Below are 14,565 nucleotides of genomic sequence, written 5' to 3' on the forward strand. Positions count from 1 at the left end.
CAATAAGTAGTTTATTTACCAACATATTTTACAGCTTTGGCTTTGTATTAGTTTCCCAGGGCTTCCATAACAAGAGTTCCTCAGATTCAGTAGCCTAAACACAGATTTATTTTCTCACAATTCTGGAAGTCAGAAGTCCGAGGTAAAGGTGTTGGCAGGGTTGGTTTCTTCTGATGCCTCTTTCCTTGGCTTGTGGATGACTGCCTTCTCATTGTGTCCTCACAGGGTTTTCCTCTGTGTGCGCACATGTCTGTATCCAAATCTCCTCTTTTTATAAGGACACCAGTCACAGTGGATTAGGGCCCACACTCATGACCTCATTTTAACTTAATTACCTCTTTAAAATACAGTCACATTCTGAGGTCTTGGGGGTTAGGACTCCAACATATGAATTTGATGGGGAGTTGGGGACACAACTTAGCCCGTAACTGTGTTCTCCTGCATCTGGGTTTAGTTTCCTTCTCTCTAGGATGTTCCTTAGAAAAGATGTATGGGAAAGAAACTAGGATCTCTGTGCATCAGAAAATCTCTTCATTTCCTTCAACCTTAAGCAATGTTCCTAAATATAATGTTTTAGATTGATAGTTATTTTCCCTTAGCACCTTGAAGATATTCATACATTCATTTAACATGTGTTTATTGAGCCCCCATAGTATGTCAGATACTATACTATTCCAGGTGCTGGAACTACAGTAGTCAGCCAGAGTATGTGCTCTAGAGGGACAAAATGAAATAGCATTTGTACAGTTGTATGAAGATAAGTTTTCATTTCTCTTGGGTAAACAGCTAGGAGTGGTATTGCTGTGTCACATGGAAGTGTGTGTTTAACTTTATAAGAAACTGCTAAAGGTTTTCCAGAATGGTTGTACCATTTTACATTCTTGCCAGCAGTGTATGAGATTGATTGCTTTTTAAAGGTTTAAAGTTTCTGTATCTTTCTGTGTTGTACCTGGGTGAAATACTGTCTAATTCACTAGTTTTCTTTTCTACTGACTTTATCTAGTCTAGGATTTATTTAGTTCATTAAAGCTGGGTTTTTTACATGTATATAGATTTTCTCCATTTTTGCCTTAGAAATCCCTAATTCGTTGATCCAAGTTACTAATTTTTGTTTTATTTCTACCAGTTTAGTAGAATTTCTTATTGATTTTCTGGAGGCTAATTCTCCTTTTTATCTCTTTGAAGACTCTAAATATAATTTGTGTTAAAGTCAGTTTTGGACGACTCTCTTATTTTTATTTTCCCTAAATGGAATTAAGGGAAATCGTCTAAATAAATTTGTTGGTTCCTTCTTAGCATTTAATTTCTCATATAGTAAAATTCTGGGTTACAGACTCTAAGTAGGAGTTTATTTTTCATTCTGTACTCACCCCTTTCTGGCTAGTAATTTTATATTGCCTCCAACCAGGCTTTTGTGACCAGAGCTCAGAATTGGTTCTTAAAGTGCTACCTTAAGGTCCCTGTCCGGGGAGGTTGCCGTGATATTGGTGATATCACAGATCTAGTCATCAAATCACTGGAAAGCTTGGCTTGATCTTGCCATGGGCTACTTTAGTCTGTCCTACCCCAAAAGAGTCAAATTCTTCGTTACTTCTTCTGTTCTGGACTATTAACAGATAATTTTTTGGAAAAGGTAAAAATACGACTCTCATACAGTTATAAGAATGAACATGCATTAAAGAATTTATTTTACTCTTATGATATGAAGGAAACCAGGCAAATGTAATATCCAGTTAAAAGGAAAAATCAAAACAGCACAAATTTATATGGAGAAAAGAATGTTAAGATGAATGCAGGTAGAGATAAAACCAGTGTTTGGGTTAGTGTGGGGTGTCAATTACATCACTGCCAGATTGGACAAAAGTGACATACCTGTCAGTTGCCTACAGCTCACAAGTAGTTCCAAAATGGCTTCAAACCACTGAACAGGACTAGAATGTGATAACTTGAAAAAAGGTGTGCTGTGCACTGTGTACAACAGTCAAGACATGCAAACAACCTGAGTGCCCATCGACAGAGGAATGGATAAAGATGTGGCACATATATACAGTGGAATATTACTCAGCCATTTCTCCAAAGAAGATATACAGATGACCAAGAGGCACATGAAAAGATGTTTAACATCACTAGTTATTAGAGAAATGCAAGTCAAAACTGCAGTGAGATATCACCTCACACCAGTCAGAATGGCCATCATCAAAAAAGCTGCAAACAATAAATGCTGGAGAGGGTGTGGAGAAAAGGGAACCCTCCTGCACTGTTGGTAGGGATGTAAATTGGTACAGCCACTATGGAGAACAGTATGGAGGTTCCTTATAAAACTGAAAATAGAGCCAGCATATGATCCAGCAATCCCAGTCTTGGGTATACGTCCAGAGGAAAACATGGTTCAGAAGGCTACATGCACCCCAATGTTCATCACCACTGTTTACAACAGCCAAGACATGGAAGCAACCTGAATGTCCACTGACAGATTAGTAGGTAAAGAAGGTATGGTACATATATACAATGAAATATTACTCAGCCATTGAAAAGAATGAAATAATGTCATTTGTAGCAAAATGGATGGACCTGGAGATTATCATACTAAGTGAAGTAAGTCAGACAGAGAAAGACAAATATCGTAAGATATCACTTATATGTGGAATCTAATAAAGAAAAGATACAAATGAACTTATCTACAAAACAGAAGCAGACTCACAGACTTAGAGAATGAATTATCACATTTATCATTACCAGGGGAAGGGGTGGGGGAAGGGATAGATTGAGAGTTTGGGATTGACCGGTACACACTGCTGTATTTAAAATAAAATGCCTTTCCTGAAAAGAAAAAAGTCTACAAATAACAAATGCTGGAGAGGGTGTGGAGAAAAGGGAGCCCTCCAACACTGGTGGTAGGAATGTAAGTTGGTAAAGCCACTGTGGAGAACAGTATGGAGGTTCCTCAGAAAACTAAAAATAGAATTACCATATGATCCAGCAATCCCACTCTTGGGCATATATCCAGATGAAATTATAATTCAAAAAGATACATGCACCCCTATGTTCATAGCAGCACTATTTACAATAGCCAAGACATGGAAACAACCTAAATGTCCATCAACAGATGAATGGATAAAGCAGATGTGGTACATATGCACAGTGGAATACTACTCACCCATAAAAAATGAAATAATGCCGTTTGCAGAAACAATGGATACAGCTAGAGATTATCATACTAAGTGAAGTAAGTCAGAAGGAGAAAGACAAATACTGTATATCACTTATGTGTGGAATAAAGCTATCTGTGAAATAGAAACAGAATCCAGACATAGAGAACAGACTGGTGGTTGCCAAGGGGCAGGGGGTTGGGGGAGGGATGGAGTGGGAGTTTGGGGTTAGCAGATGTGAGCTATTATATATAGAATGGATAAACAACAGGGTCCTACTGTATAGCATAGAGAACTATATTCAATATCCTATGATTAAACCATAATGGAAAATATTTTTTTAAAAAAGCAATGTATATATATATATGTATAACTGAATCGCTTTGCTGTACAGCAGAAATTAAAACAACATTGTAAATCAACTAGACTTCAATTTTAAAAGTTGATTTAAAAAAAGAAAGATAGGGGCTTCCCTGGTGGCGCAGTGGTTGAGAATCCGCCTGCAATGCAGGGGCCACGGGTTCGTGCCCCGGTCCGGGAAGATCCCACATGCCGCAGAGCGGCTGGGCTCGTGAGCCATGGCCGCCGAGCCAAGGCCACCGAGCCTGTGCGTCCGGAGCCTGTGCTCTGCAACGGGAGAGGCCACAACAGTGAGAGGTCCGCGTACCGCAAAAAAAAAAAAAAAAAAAAAAAAAGAAAGATAAATAAATAAAAACATTGCCACCCCCCCCACTCCAACCCCCCAAAAGTGTGCTGTAAACAGTACATCATTTTCCATTGAGACACTTTCCCTGCAGGACCCAGAACCTTAGCAGACTCTCTATTTGCTTGAGCCTTGCTCGTCACATTGTTTCTGTCTTGGTTTTGGTACAGGGAGATACATGTGTTGTTTCTGAGCATGGAGCAGAGTTGCCACTGAAGTGTTAACTTACTCAATCCTGAATGTGAATTACATCTTTGTTTTGTTAATAATAATAAAGATATATACTATGAAATATGACATAGCTCTCGAAGCAATCGGATCTTGTTAAGTGGCCCCAGCATGTGATCATTATACATCTCCTTTCTGCCTCCCTTGTACTTTTTTTTTTTTTAATTTATTTATTTTTGTCTGTGTTGGGTCTTCGTTTCTGTGCGAGGGCTTTTTCCAGTTGCGGCGAGCGGGGGCTACTCTTCATGGCGGTGCGCGGGCCTCTCACTATCGTGGCCTCTGTTGTTGTGGAGCACAGGCTTCAGACGCGCAGGCTCAGTTGCTGTGGCGCACGGGCCTAGTTGCTCCGCGGCATGTGGGATCTTCCCCGACCGGGGCTCGAACCCATGTCCCCTGCATTGGCAGGCAGATTCTCAACCACTGCACCACCAGGGAAGCCCCTCCCTTTTACTTTGAAGCTCAAACAGATCTTCAAGTATTAATGACATTTTCCTTCTTTTAACTATAGCCCTGGCTTCTTTTTCTTTCCCTTTCCTTTCTGCCAAAGTCGTCCCCTTGTTTTTCTCACAGCCCGTTTCTTCCCGAACCCTCTGCCTGTCAAAGATCATGGCAGCTGGTATATCTTGAAGCTGGTATTCCAGCTTGGTTCTGATGGCAGAGCCTGTGCCCTTCGCACTCGACCATCATGACCCTGAAGGAAGACTTAGGAAATGGCCTTTGAGCTGGGCCTGGAGGGAATGACAGGGTCTGTTAGGCAGAAGTGGATAAAGAAGGCGGCACTTTAGTACATCAGGGGCGCACAGCTTGTCTGCCTGGGGCCTAAGCTCCTGCTGTAAGAGAACAGTAAGTGATGGAGCTGTGGAGGGGAGGTGGCCTATACTGCTCGTGTGAGGCACGTAGACCAGACCTTATACTTGCTTGATGCTTTGTTTGTTTAACTTTTATATCTGCTCTGCAAGATAGATGTTGTTATCCCCCACCTAACCCTTCAGAGAACAAAAGCACAGTCCTGTGAGTTATCTGTGATCTCCAGCTATTAAGTGGCTAAACTGAGTTTAGAACTCTGGGGTCACTGTTCTTTCTACTTTATATAAACTGTTGAAGTCCCTGGGGTTTTAAGCAGGGTGGGAATTGATTAGAATTGTATTTAGGAAAAAGATGTGATAAAAGAGAAGCCTGAGTCATCTTTTGACCCGATATCATTTGAAGGCAGTAACCCTTGTCCCAGCACTAAAATTTAGAGTTCAAAATGATTCTATGCAGAAGATTAGAAATAGTGCCCTGAAGGCCTCAGAGGGTCTGCTAGAACCCAGCTACTCAAAAGGGTGACCTTCACACCTGTAACTTCAGTATAACCCTGGGGCTTATTAAAAATGCAAATTCTCATACCCCTACCTCAGACTTACTCGATCAAAAAGCTAGTAAAGGTGGAGTCCGGGAATCTGTTTTCAACAAGCCCTGTCTGTTTAGCAGTGGGCAGTACTGTCGTAGCCAGGTGATTCTTAGGTATGCAGAAGCTTGAGAAAGCTTTCATATTCTTCCCGGGCCACTCTGCCTTCTTTCAGCATTTCCTGGTTGTCAAGTGGTTGCCTCTAAAATGATAATAGTAGTAGAGAAACTTCATCAGCACATTAAATGATAAGTACTTTATGAGCAGGAATTATCATCTTCGGCATCTAGGAATTTGACTTATAAACTGTCTTTAGCATTATATAAACTCTAGCATAAAATATAACTCACGTGTAAAGGTGGCAGTATATGGAAAAAAGTTTGGAAGGATACACACCAAACCACTGTTAAAGAAAAAGTTATTCAGGACGCTTGTTCAGGAATGTAAGGTAGACTTTATTCAGGGGGTTTGTAATAGGGGAGAGAGATTGGGCTCATCCCTTTCACACCTGGGAACCGTGGGGATTTATAGCCAACGAGCAGAGTTGGAGGGGCTGCTGGGAATACTAAGAGGATGGAGTAATTCTTTGCTCCCCTGACCTGGCAGGATTCTTGTTGAAGACAGACTACTAGGGTGATCAGATAATACCTGGGGAATGGTGGAGGGTGAGGCATTTGATCAGAGACTGAGGGTTGGGGGGTTCTGGCTAAACTAACTCGACAACATTCTTGCTGAAGCTGGCCTCCTGGAGGACATGCACAAGGATGGGGCTTAGTCAGGCTCAGAAGACTCTGACTAAAGTTTGGTTGAGGAGGGAGTCTTTGTCACCACTACCATGATTATCTAATACAGGGCTTCTCTCGTGGAGCAGTGGTTAAGAACCTGCCTGCCAGTGCAGGGGACAGGCGTTTGAGCCCTGGTCTGGGACGATCCCACATGCCGTGGAGCAACTTAAGCCCGTCGCCACAACTACTGAGCCCGCGCGCCACAACTACTGAGCCCACGCTCTAGAGCCCCGTGCTCCGCAACAAGAAGCCCGCGCACTGCAACGAAGAGTAGCCCCTGCTCGCCGCAACTAGACAAAGCCCGTGCGCAGCAACAAAGACCCAACGCGGCCAAAAAAATAATTAATTTTAAAAAACCCCACCAATACAAACCCTAAAACTACACCCCATAGTAAGGTAGCCATTCAGATGTTCTAGACCCAGCAGTGCCATCCAGTAGAACTTTCTGTGATGATGGAAATGATCTATTTCTGTGCTGTCCAATACGGTAGCTACTAGACCCAGAGCTATAGAGCAGTTGAAATGTGGCATAGGTGACTGACTGTGAGAAACTGAATTTTTAGTGTTATTTAATTTTAATTGATTTAACTTTAAATGGCTGCATGTGACTAGTGGCTCCCATGTGGGACAGCACAGTCAGAAAGGTCTAGTGAGCTTCTCTAAGGGCTTACCTGGGTATGTGTGGGACGCTGAAGTTTTCGTCATGCTTGCCATACAACGTTAAAACAGTCTTCTAGTACAGACACTTATTTCAGCTTTCCCACTTTTCCTAAAAGAAAAAAAATCATTTTTTTCTTACAGGTTTTCTGTGTGAAACTGTGTGGAAATCTGAAATTCTATCAATCAAATGTTTACAGTACAGTGGTGCCATCTGACGGTAAGTTTTCGTATCACTTCTTTGATTCCCCATGCTAATTTATTTCCAGTCTTCCAAATAAAGTGAGAAGTGTGTTTTGAGCAAAACAGTCTTTTCTTGTATTGCCCCTCCCACCCCCCTTCAGAGTTCAGTTCCTTCCTTTTCTGCTCCCACAAGATCTCTGATGTCTTTTGGCAAACTCCCACTCCGACAATCAAAGGAGTTACAGATGACTTAGAAGCAGTTTCTGCCCTCAGTACATTTTTACCTGGGAAGACTCTAAGCAGATAATTGTAATAAAGAGTGATACATGCTTAATAAAATGTTATAGAATGGTGGGGAATATGTCAACTAGTATAATAAAGGCACTGTAGGTGTGATGTAAATTATTATAGGTATTCAGAGGGTTATGAATTCTATATTTAGGCATCCCTTCTAGAATTTTTGGAGTTAATAATCTTTTAATAATAATTTTTAAAGTTATTTTTAAAGGAAATTTTATCCATCCTCTATGACCAACTTTTTTTTTTCTTAACAGAAATCACCATTAATTATAAACATGGCCTTCCCTTGATAACACTTACGTTGCCATCCAGGAAAGAGCGCTGTCAGTTTGTAGTCAAACCAATGTTATCAACAGTTGGTTCATTCCTTCAGGACCTACAAAATGAAGATAAAGGTATCAAAACGGCTGCCATCTTCACAGCAGGTACGTATATGTTTTCTTCAACTTTGTCTTTTTCTCTTCTTCTGAACCTTTGTTTTGGTTCTTTACTTTTCTAGAAAATTGATTCTTTAATTCATTATGTAGTAAATGGTTTGGCAGTTACAGAGTCCTTCACTTTTGAACAACAGTAATATAAAAAAAATTAACTCTATTGAATAAAAAAGAAATGGAATAAGTTTAATGTATGATTTGGTTACTTATTTCATAAACTTAGCCCCCAGATTTTTCTCTGAGAAAATTTTAATGACACAGTCATTAGCGTCTAATTTTCTGTAAGAAATTTGAATAATTAGAAAATGAAATGCAGGCTCAATGGTTGAAATAGCCAGTGAATAACTAAAATACACAAATAGTTCATTAACCTTTGTTATAAAGCAATTATGGTCTAGCGTGTTTTTTGACGAATTAGTTCTCAGGAAAGTGTGTGTGTGTGTATGTGTGTGTGTGTATATATATATATATATAGAGAGAGAGAGAGAGAGAGAGAGTTTAATACCAGCAGACGTGGTTTATCACATAGACATTTAAAATTTAGGATATAGCTTTTATGTTTTCATGGCCTGAGGACATAAAAGGAGGTCCTCCTGCCCCTAAAAGAGAATAAAGAATTCTTTACCCCCGTCCATTATACAGAGGCTACTATAAATATAAATAAGTGAATCAATTTGCACTGTGATTTTATTGTAGTATTACATACTTAGAATAAACTTATTTAAAAGTTAATGATTACTATCACAGTTTTGAAAAGGAAATTAACATTCTTCTTCCCTATCCAAGTTCAGAACCAATTAAGAGGTAGACATGGAAGGTGGAAAAATAGAGATTAAAGAATTTATTTACTCAACAAATATTGAGCACCTAACAAATGTTGACCTGAAACAAAGAGACTGCCAGATATTTCTCCAGCAAAGATGGATTTATTGCAAATCAGCAGAGAATTGCATTTCAGAGTCTGCAGCCATGGCGAGCCACATGTGAGGACTTGCAGGACAAGGGAAGGAGACCGCTTTTATAGAGGAAAAGGAAGTGAGAAGGGCAATAGTAAACAAACAGTCCATGGCTTTTCATTGGCTGAGTCCTTACTGGGAAAGAGGAGGAGTCTTTCTTCTTCCTGTTGGGCTCTGCTGTCCACACAGGGTGTGAGAGCTCCCCCTTCTGGTCTCCTGACGCTATTTAACTGAGGTTTCTGTGTATTAATTTTTTTACACTAACATATGCCAGGAACTGTTCTAGATGCTAGAGATAGAGCAAAGAACAACAGAGATTAAAACTCCTGTTCTTAGGGAGCTTATATTTTAAGAGGCGAAAGAAACAAGGTAAAGAAATAAATAATATGTTAGATAATTAGTGTTACAGTCAAAAGTAAAGCAGAGTGATGGGGGTGGGGGGAGTTGTGTGTGTTGGCGGGAGGTGCTCACTCAGGTCACATTTGGGTGAAGACCTGGAAGAGATGAGAGAAGATGTAGATGGGAGAAGAGCTCTCCAGGCAGAGGCCCTGAGGTGGGAGCTAACTCCACCCTCAGCTGAAAAGGGAGGGAGCTGGGTCCAAGTAGGAGGGGAAGGGCAGGTTAGGGAAAGCCTTGTTGTAGGTTATTGTAAGGACTTTGGATTTAACTGGAAGGGGAGTTTCTTCCTGCTAAAACCTGGATCAGAGAAAGGTTTTAGTCCTGTGACCACAGTGGCCTAATACTTCTTCATCCCTGACTGGACTGACATTCCCGCCCCCCCAGTCACAGGAACACTGAACCCCCTGGGCCTTCCCTGCAGGTCGGGGCCTGCCTTCCTCAGAGCAGGCAAATGCAAACCCAGAACTCAGAAGGGCACTGAGCACAGTGCTTGCCTGAAATTAGGTTAAAACATTGATGTATACCCTGCTTGTTTCTAAAAAATAATTTGAGTAGCTTTGAAACGTAAAACACAAAGAAAAACCCTAGAAATCATAGAGTAAAGGGGCTCTTTGGACTGAGTGAAAACGCTGTGTTGGGGTTCATATCAGTACTTGCCCAAGAATAGGTGAAAAATTCATCACTGTATCGTTACCTCCTTAAAAGTGTTTCACATCAATGTCTTGCTGTTCCTATATTAGCATAAAGGATAATGTAGTACTTCAACTGAGAAATCATACTCAGTTGATTTCTCTTTATAATAATATTTTAAGGAGCAGGTGTGAAGTCATTTAAATGTAAATTTTTAAATGACACTTGCAAAGTCAGATAAAAGGATTTGGTGTGTTGCTGATCTTTTTAAAAAGAGGCTCTGTGGGTGGAATTTGCCTGAATTTAATTTGGGCTTGAAAAGAGTGTTCTAAGCTTGTCACAGTTTTGCCCACAGTGTGGGCTGAGTTATTTGGCAATTCCTGGGAAGATGATCTCACCCCAGCTGATGAACAGGAACCCAAACAGCCAAATTCTAGGAACAGACCCAGGTGCAGACTTGACTTGCACTCTATATCACTTAATTATATGTAGACCATTCCGAAAGAAGAACCATAGAGAAACCCCTACCAGAGCCAGTTTTTTGCTTATTGTTCAGTGAGTTTGAATCTTAACACCTGGGTTACATGAAAGTTCAAAAATATAACAGCAAAAGCTGGGCTATATAAGAAGCTGTGCAAACAAAGCACGCTGACTCTGACATTCTCCTAGAGATTTTTTTTTTCTGAACTGTTCCTGGGATATTTGAAATCACTATTAGAATCTCTCCACCTCTAGGAAATGCACCGCACAAGTGCACATTTACTCCTTCGGTTCAGCTATGTTTGTCGCCCTCCCTGCCACCCCCAGCCGCCTGCAGTTTTGCCTCTTGTCATCTTTGCTTGGCTAGAAAGGGAGGGAGCCCCGTTTGGCGGTGACTGCGGTGCTACCAAGTTTCAGTCAACGCACATCAGTCCCCTTTAGCGGCTAAAAGTAAGAGAGAGGCGGGCTTCCACAAACGTTCCTGCCCACATGCCTCCACAGAGTGGTTAGCAAGCCACCGAAATGGGCTCTGGCTAAGCAGGGGGGTGTGTCAGCAGGCTCTCTGACTGGAACTGACAGAAAGCCAGGCCCAGAAGAGGGCAGGAGGGCTTCCCTGGTGGCGCAGCGGTTAGGAATCCGCCTGCCAATGCAGGGGACACGGGTTCGAGACCCGGTCCGGGAAGATCCCACATGCCGCGGAGCAACTAAGCCCGTACGCCACAACTACTGAGCCTGTGCTCTAGAGCCCGCGAGCCACAACTATTGAGCCCACGTGCCACAACTACGGAAGCCCGCGCGCCTAGAGCCCGTGCTCCACAACAAGAGAAGCCACGACAATGAGAAGCCCACGCACCGCAACGAAGAGAAACTCCCACTCGCCGCAGCTAGAGAAAGCCCGCACGCAGCAATGAAGACCCAACGCAGCCAAAAATAAATAAATTTAAAAAAAAAAAAAGAAGAAGAAGAGGGCAGGAGCCAAAAAAGGACGTGAGTAGAGAGGTTAGGCTGGGAATGGCGTGATGGGCTTTGCTGCCGACACCCTCAGCCCCTCCGCTGCCACCTGCACTGCTCTGGCCTTGCATGACCGTCCGCAGGTACAGTCTCATGAGGGATGTCAGCCTGGGTCCCAGCGCCGCCGACAGAGTGGGAGATGGGGTGCCTGCCTGTTCTTCTTGGTCCACTGTAATGGGCAGTAGAGCAGCAAGAGATGATTCCTCCCGGTGGGAACAGTATCGGGTATGGGAAAGCCCCCCCACAGAAAAGACAGATGTCCGCTACTATATTGAAGAGACCTGGATTAGCGTTTTTCCATATGTTGAAACATGGTTCTTACTATTGTAAAACAAGGACTTATTTTTGCATTTTCAGATGACAGAGAAATTGCAGCTTCAACCTTGATGGAAATCTTGCTAATGAATGATTTTAGACTTGTCATTAATAAAATCACATACGATGTACAGTGCCCTAAGAAAGGTAAGAAACAGCTATGCAAGTATCTTAACACTTCCCTTTCGCTGTGGGCCTTTTTCAGGGAGCAGGTTTATCCTAAGAATTTGTTCTAGTTAACCAAATGACCAAGAAGGCTTTGGAGAGCCAATGTTTAAGCTTTTCTAGCAAGGGTAGAAATGATTGGTAGAAGTCGTATGTCAGAGCTTTCAGTCTCATATACTCTTTTTAGACTTTTAAGGCTTCATTTTAGGATCTTGAGTGCTTAATCTGACATTATTGGGTTAAGAAGAAGTGGACCTGAAAATCAGGAACTCAAGCGTATACCGTTGTACAGCTCTTGACTTTTTTTTTTTTTTTTTTTTTTAAGTAGGTTTTCTTTTTTCTAGGGCAGTTTCAGGTTCACAGCATGGTAGAGCAGAGAGCACAGAGTTCCTATGAGCTCCACCCCTTCCCCAGTCTCCCCCACTATCAAGCACTGGAGTGGAACATTTTCTGTTGGCTGGGCCAAAACGTTTGTTCGTTTTTTTCTGTTCGATTGCTCTAGTAGCACTTAGCTGTCTTTCACTTCATTCAAAACAATTTTATTAGATTGTATCGTGGCAGCTGTCATATCAGCATGCATTTAAAAAAAGACTTATCAGAATTGGTGAATTTTTGTGTAGCCACTTTAATATGGAAGATGGAAGGAAAAAAGCAACATTTTCAGCATATTATGCTTTATTATTTCAAGAAAGGTAAAAACGTAACTGAAACGCAAAAAAAGATTTGTGCAGTGTATGGAGAAGGTGCTGTGACTGATCGAACGTGTCAAAAGTGGTTTGTAAAGTTTTGTGCTGGAGATTTCTCGCTGGACAATGCTCCATGGTTGGGTAGACCAGTTGAAGTTGATAGTGATCAAATTGAAACAATAATTGAGAAGAGTCAGCGTTATAACACTCGGGAGGTAGCCGACATACTTAAAATATCCAAATCAAGCGTTGAAAATCATCTGCACCATCTTCGTTACGTTAATCGCTTTGATGTTTGGGTTCCACGTAAGTTAAGCGAAAAAAACCTTCTTGACCATATTACCACATGCGATTCCCTATTAAAACGTAATGAAAACGTTCCATTTTTATCTTTTTTTTGAATATTTGAATTTTATTTTATTTATTTTTTTATACAGCAGGTTGTTATTAGTTATCCATTTTATACATATTAGTGTATATATGTCAACCCCAATCTCCCAATTCATCACACCACCACCATCCCATGTCTGGCCGCTTCCCCCCTTGGTATCTATACGTTTGTTCTCTACATCTGTGTCTCAATTTCTGCCCTGAAAACCAGTTCATCTGTACCATTTTTCTAGGTTCCACATATATGCATTAATATACGAGATTTGTTTTTCTCTTTCTGACTTACTTCACTCTCTTTGACGGTCTCTAGATTCATCCACGTCTCTACAAATAACCCAAGGTCGTTCCTTTTTATGGCTGAGTAATATTCCATTGTATATATGTACCACATCTTCTTTATCCATTCGTCTGTCGATAGGCATTTAGGTTGCTTCCATGACCTGGCTATTGTAAATAGTGCTGCAATGAACATTGGGGTGCATGTGTCTTTTTGAATTATGGTTTTCTCTGGGTATATGTCCAGTAGTGAGATTGCTGGGTCATATGGTAGTTCTAATTGTAGTTTTTTAAGGAACCTCCATACTGTTCTCCATAGTGGCTCTATCAATTTACATTCCCACTAGCAGTGCAAGAGGGTTCCCTTTTCTCCACACCCTCTCCAGCATTTGTTTGTAGATTTTCTGAAGATGCCCATTCTAACTTATGTGAAGTGATACCTCATTGTAGTTTTGATTTGCGTTTCTCTAATAATCAGTGGTGTTGAGCAGCTTGTCATGTGCCTCTTGGCCATCTGTATGTCTTCTTTGGAGAAATGTCTATTTAGGTCTTCTGCCCATTTTTTGTACAGGGTTGTTTTTTTTTTTAATATTGAGCTGTATGAGCTGTTTATATATTTTGGAGATTAATCCTTTGTCTGTTGATTCGTTTGCAAATATTTTCTCCCATTCTGTGGGTTGCCTTTTCGTCTTGTTTGTAGTTTCCTTTGCTTTGCAAAAGCTTTTAAGTTTCATTAGGTCCCATTTGTTTATTTTTGTTTTTATTTCCATTACTCTAGGAGGTGGATCAAAAGAGATCTTGCTGTGATTTATGTCAGAGTGTTCTTCCTATGTTTTCCTCTAAGAGTTTTATAGTATCTGGTCTTACATGTAGGTCTCTAATCCATTTTGAGTTTAATTTTGTTTATGGTGTTGGGGAGTGTTCTAATTTCATTCTTTTACATGTAGTTGTCCAGTTTTCCCAGCACCACTTATTGAAGAGACTGTCTTTTCTCCATTGTATATCCTTGCCTCCTTTGTCATAAATTAGTTGACCATAGGTATGTGGGTTTATCTCTGGGCTTTCTATCTTGTTCCATTGATCTATATTTCTGTCTTTGTGCCGGTACCATATTGTCTTGATTACAGTAGCTTTGTAGTATAGACTAAAGTCAGGGACTCTGATTCCTCCAGCTCCATTTTTTTCCCTCAAGACTGCTTTGGCTATTTGGGGTCTTTTGTGTCTCCATAGAAATTTTAAGATTTTTTTGTTCTAGTGTGTTAAAAAATGCCATTGGTACTTTGATAGCAATTGCATTGAATCTGTAGATAGCTTTGGGTAGTAGAGTCATTTTCACAATGTTGATTCTTCCAATCCAAGAACATGGTATATCTCTCCATCTGTTGGTATCATCTTTAATTTCTTTCATCAGTGTCTTATAGTTTTCTG

General features: G+C 41.0%; 1 protein-coding gene across 1 annotated transcript in view; it reads left to right on the forward strand.

Annotated features, from left to right (window-relative positions):
• MCUB (mitochondrial calcium uniporter dominant negative subunit beta) overlaps positions 1 to 14,565 on the forward strand; it is a 91,835-nt gene that overhangs the window by 63,594 nt on the left and 13,676 nt on the right. The window contains 3 exon segments of the mRNA XM_059067706.2: positions 7,057 to 7,132; positions 7,650 to 7,820; positions 11,663 to 11,767. Of these exon segments, the coding sequence (XP_058923689.1) occupies positions 7,057 to 7,132; positions 7,650 to 7,820; positions 11,663 to 11,767 (352 nt within the window).

The sequence above is a fragment of the Kogia breviceps genome, chromosome 6 (genome assembly GCF_026419965.1).
Source record: "Kogia breviceps isolate mKogBre1 chromosome 6, mKogBre1 haplotype 1, whole genome shotgun sequence".
Taxonomy (NCBI): domain Eukaryota; kingdom Metazoa; phylum Chordata; class Mammalia; order Artiodactyla; family Physeteridae; genus Kogia; species Kogia breviceps.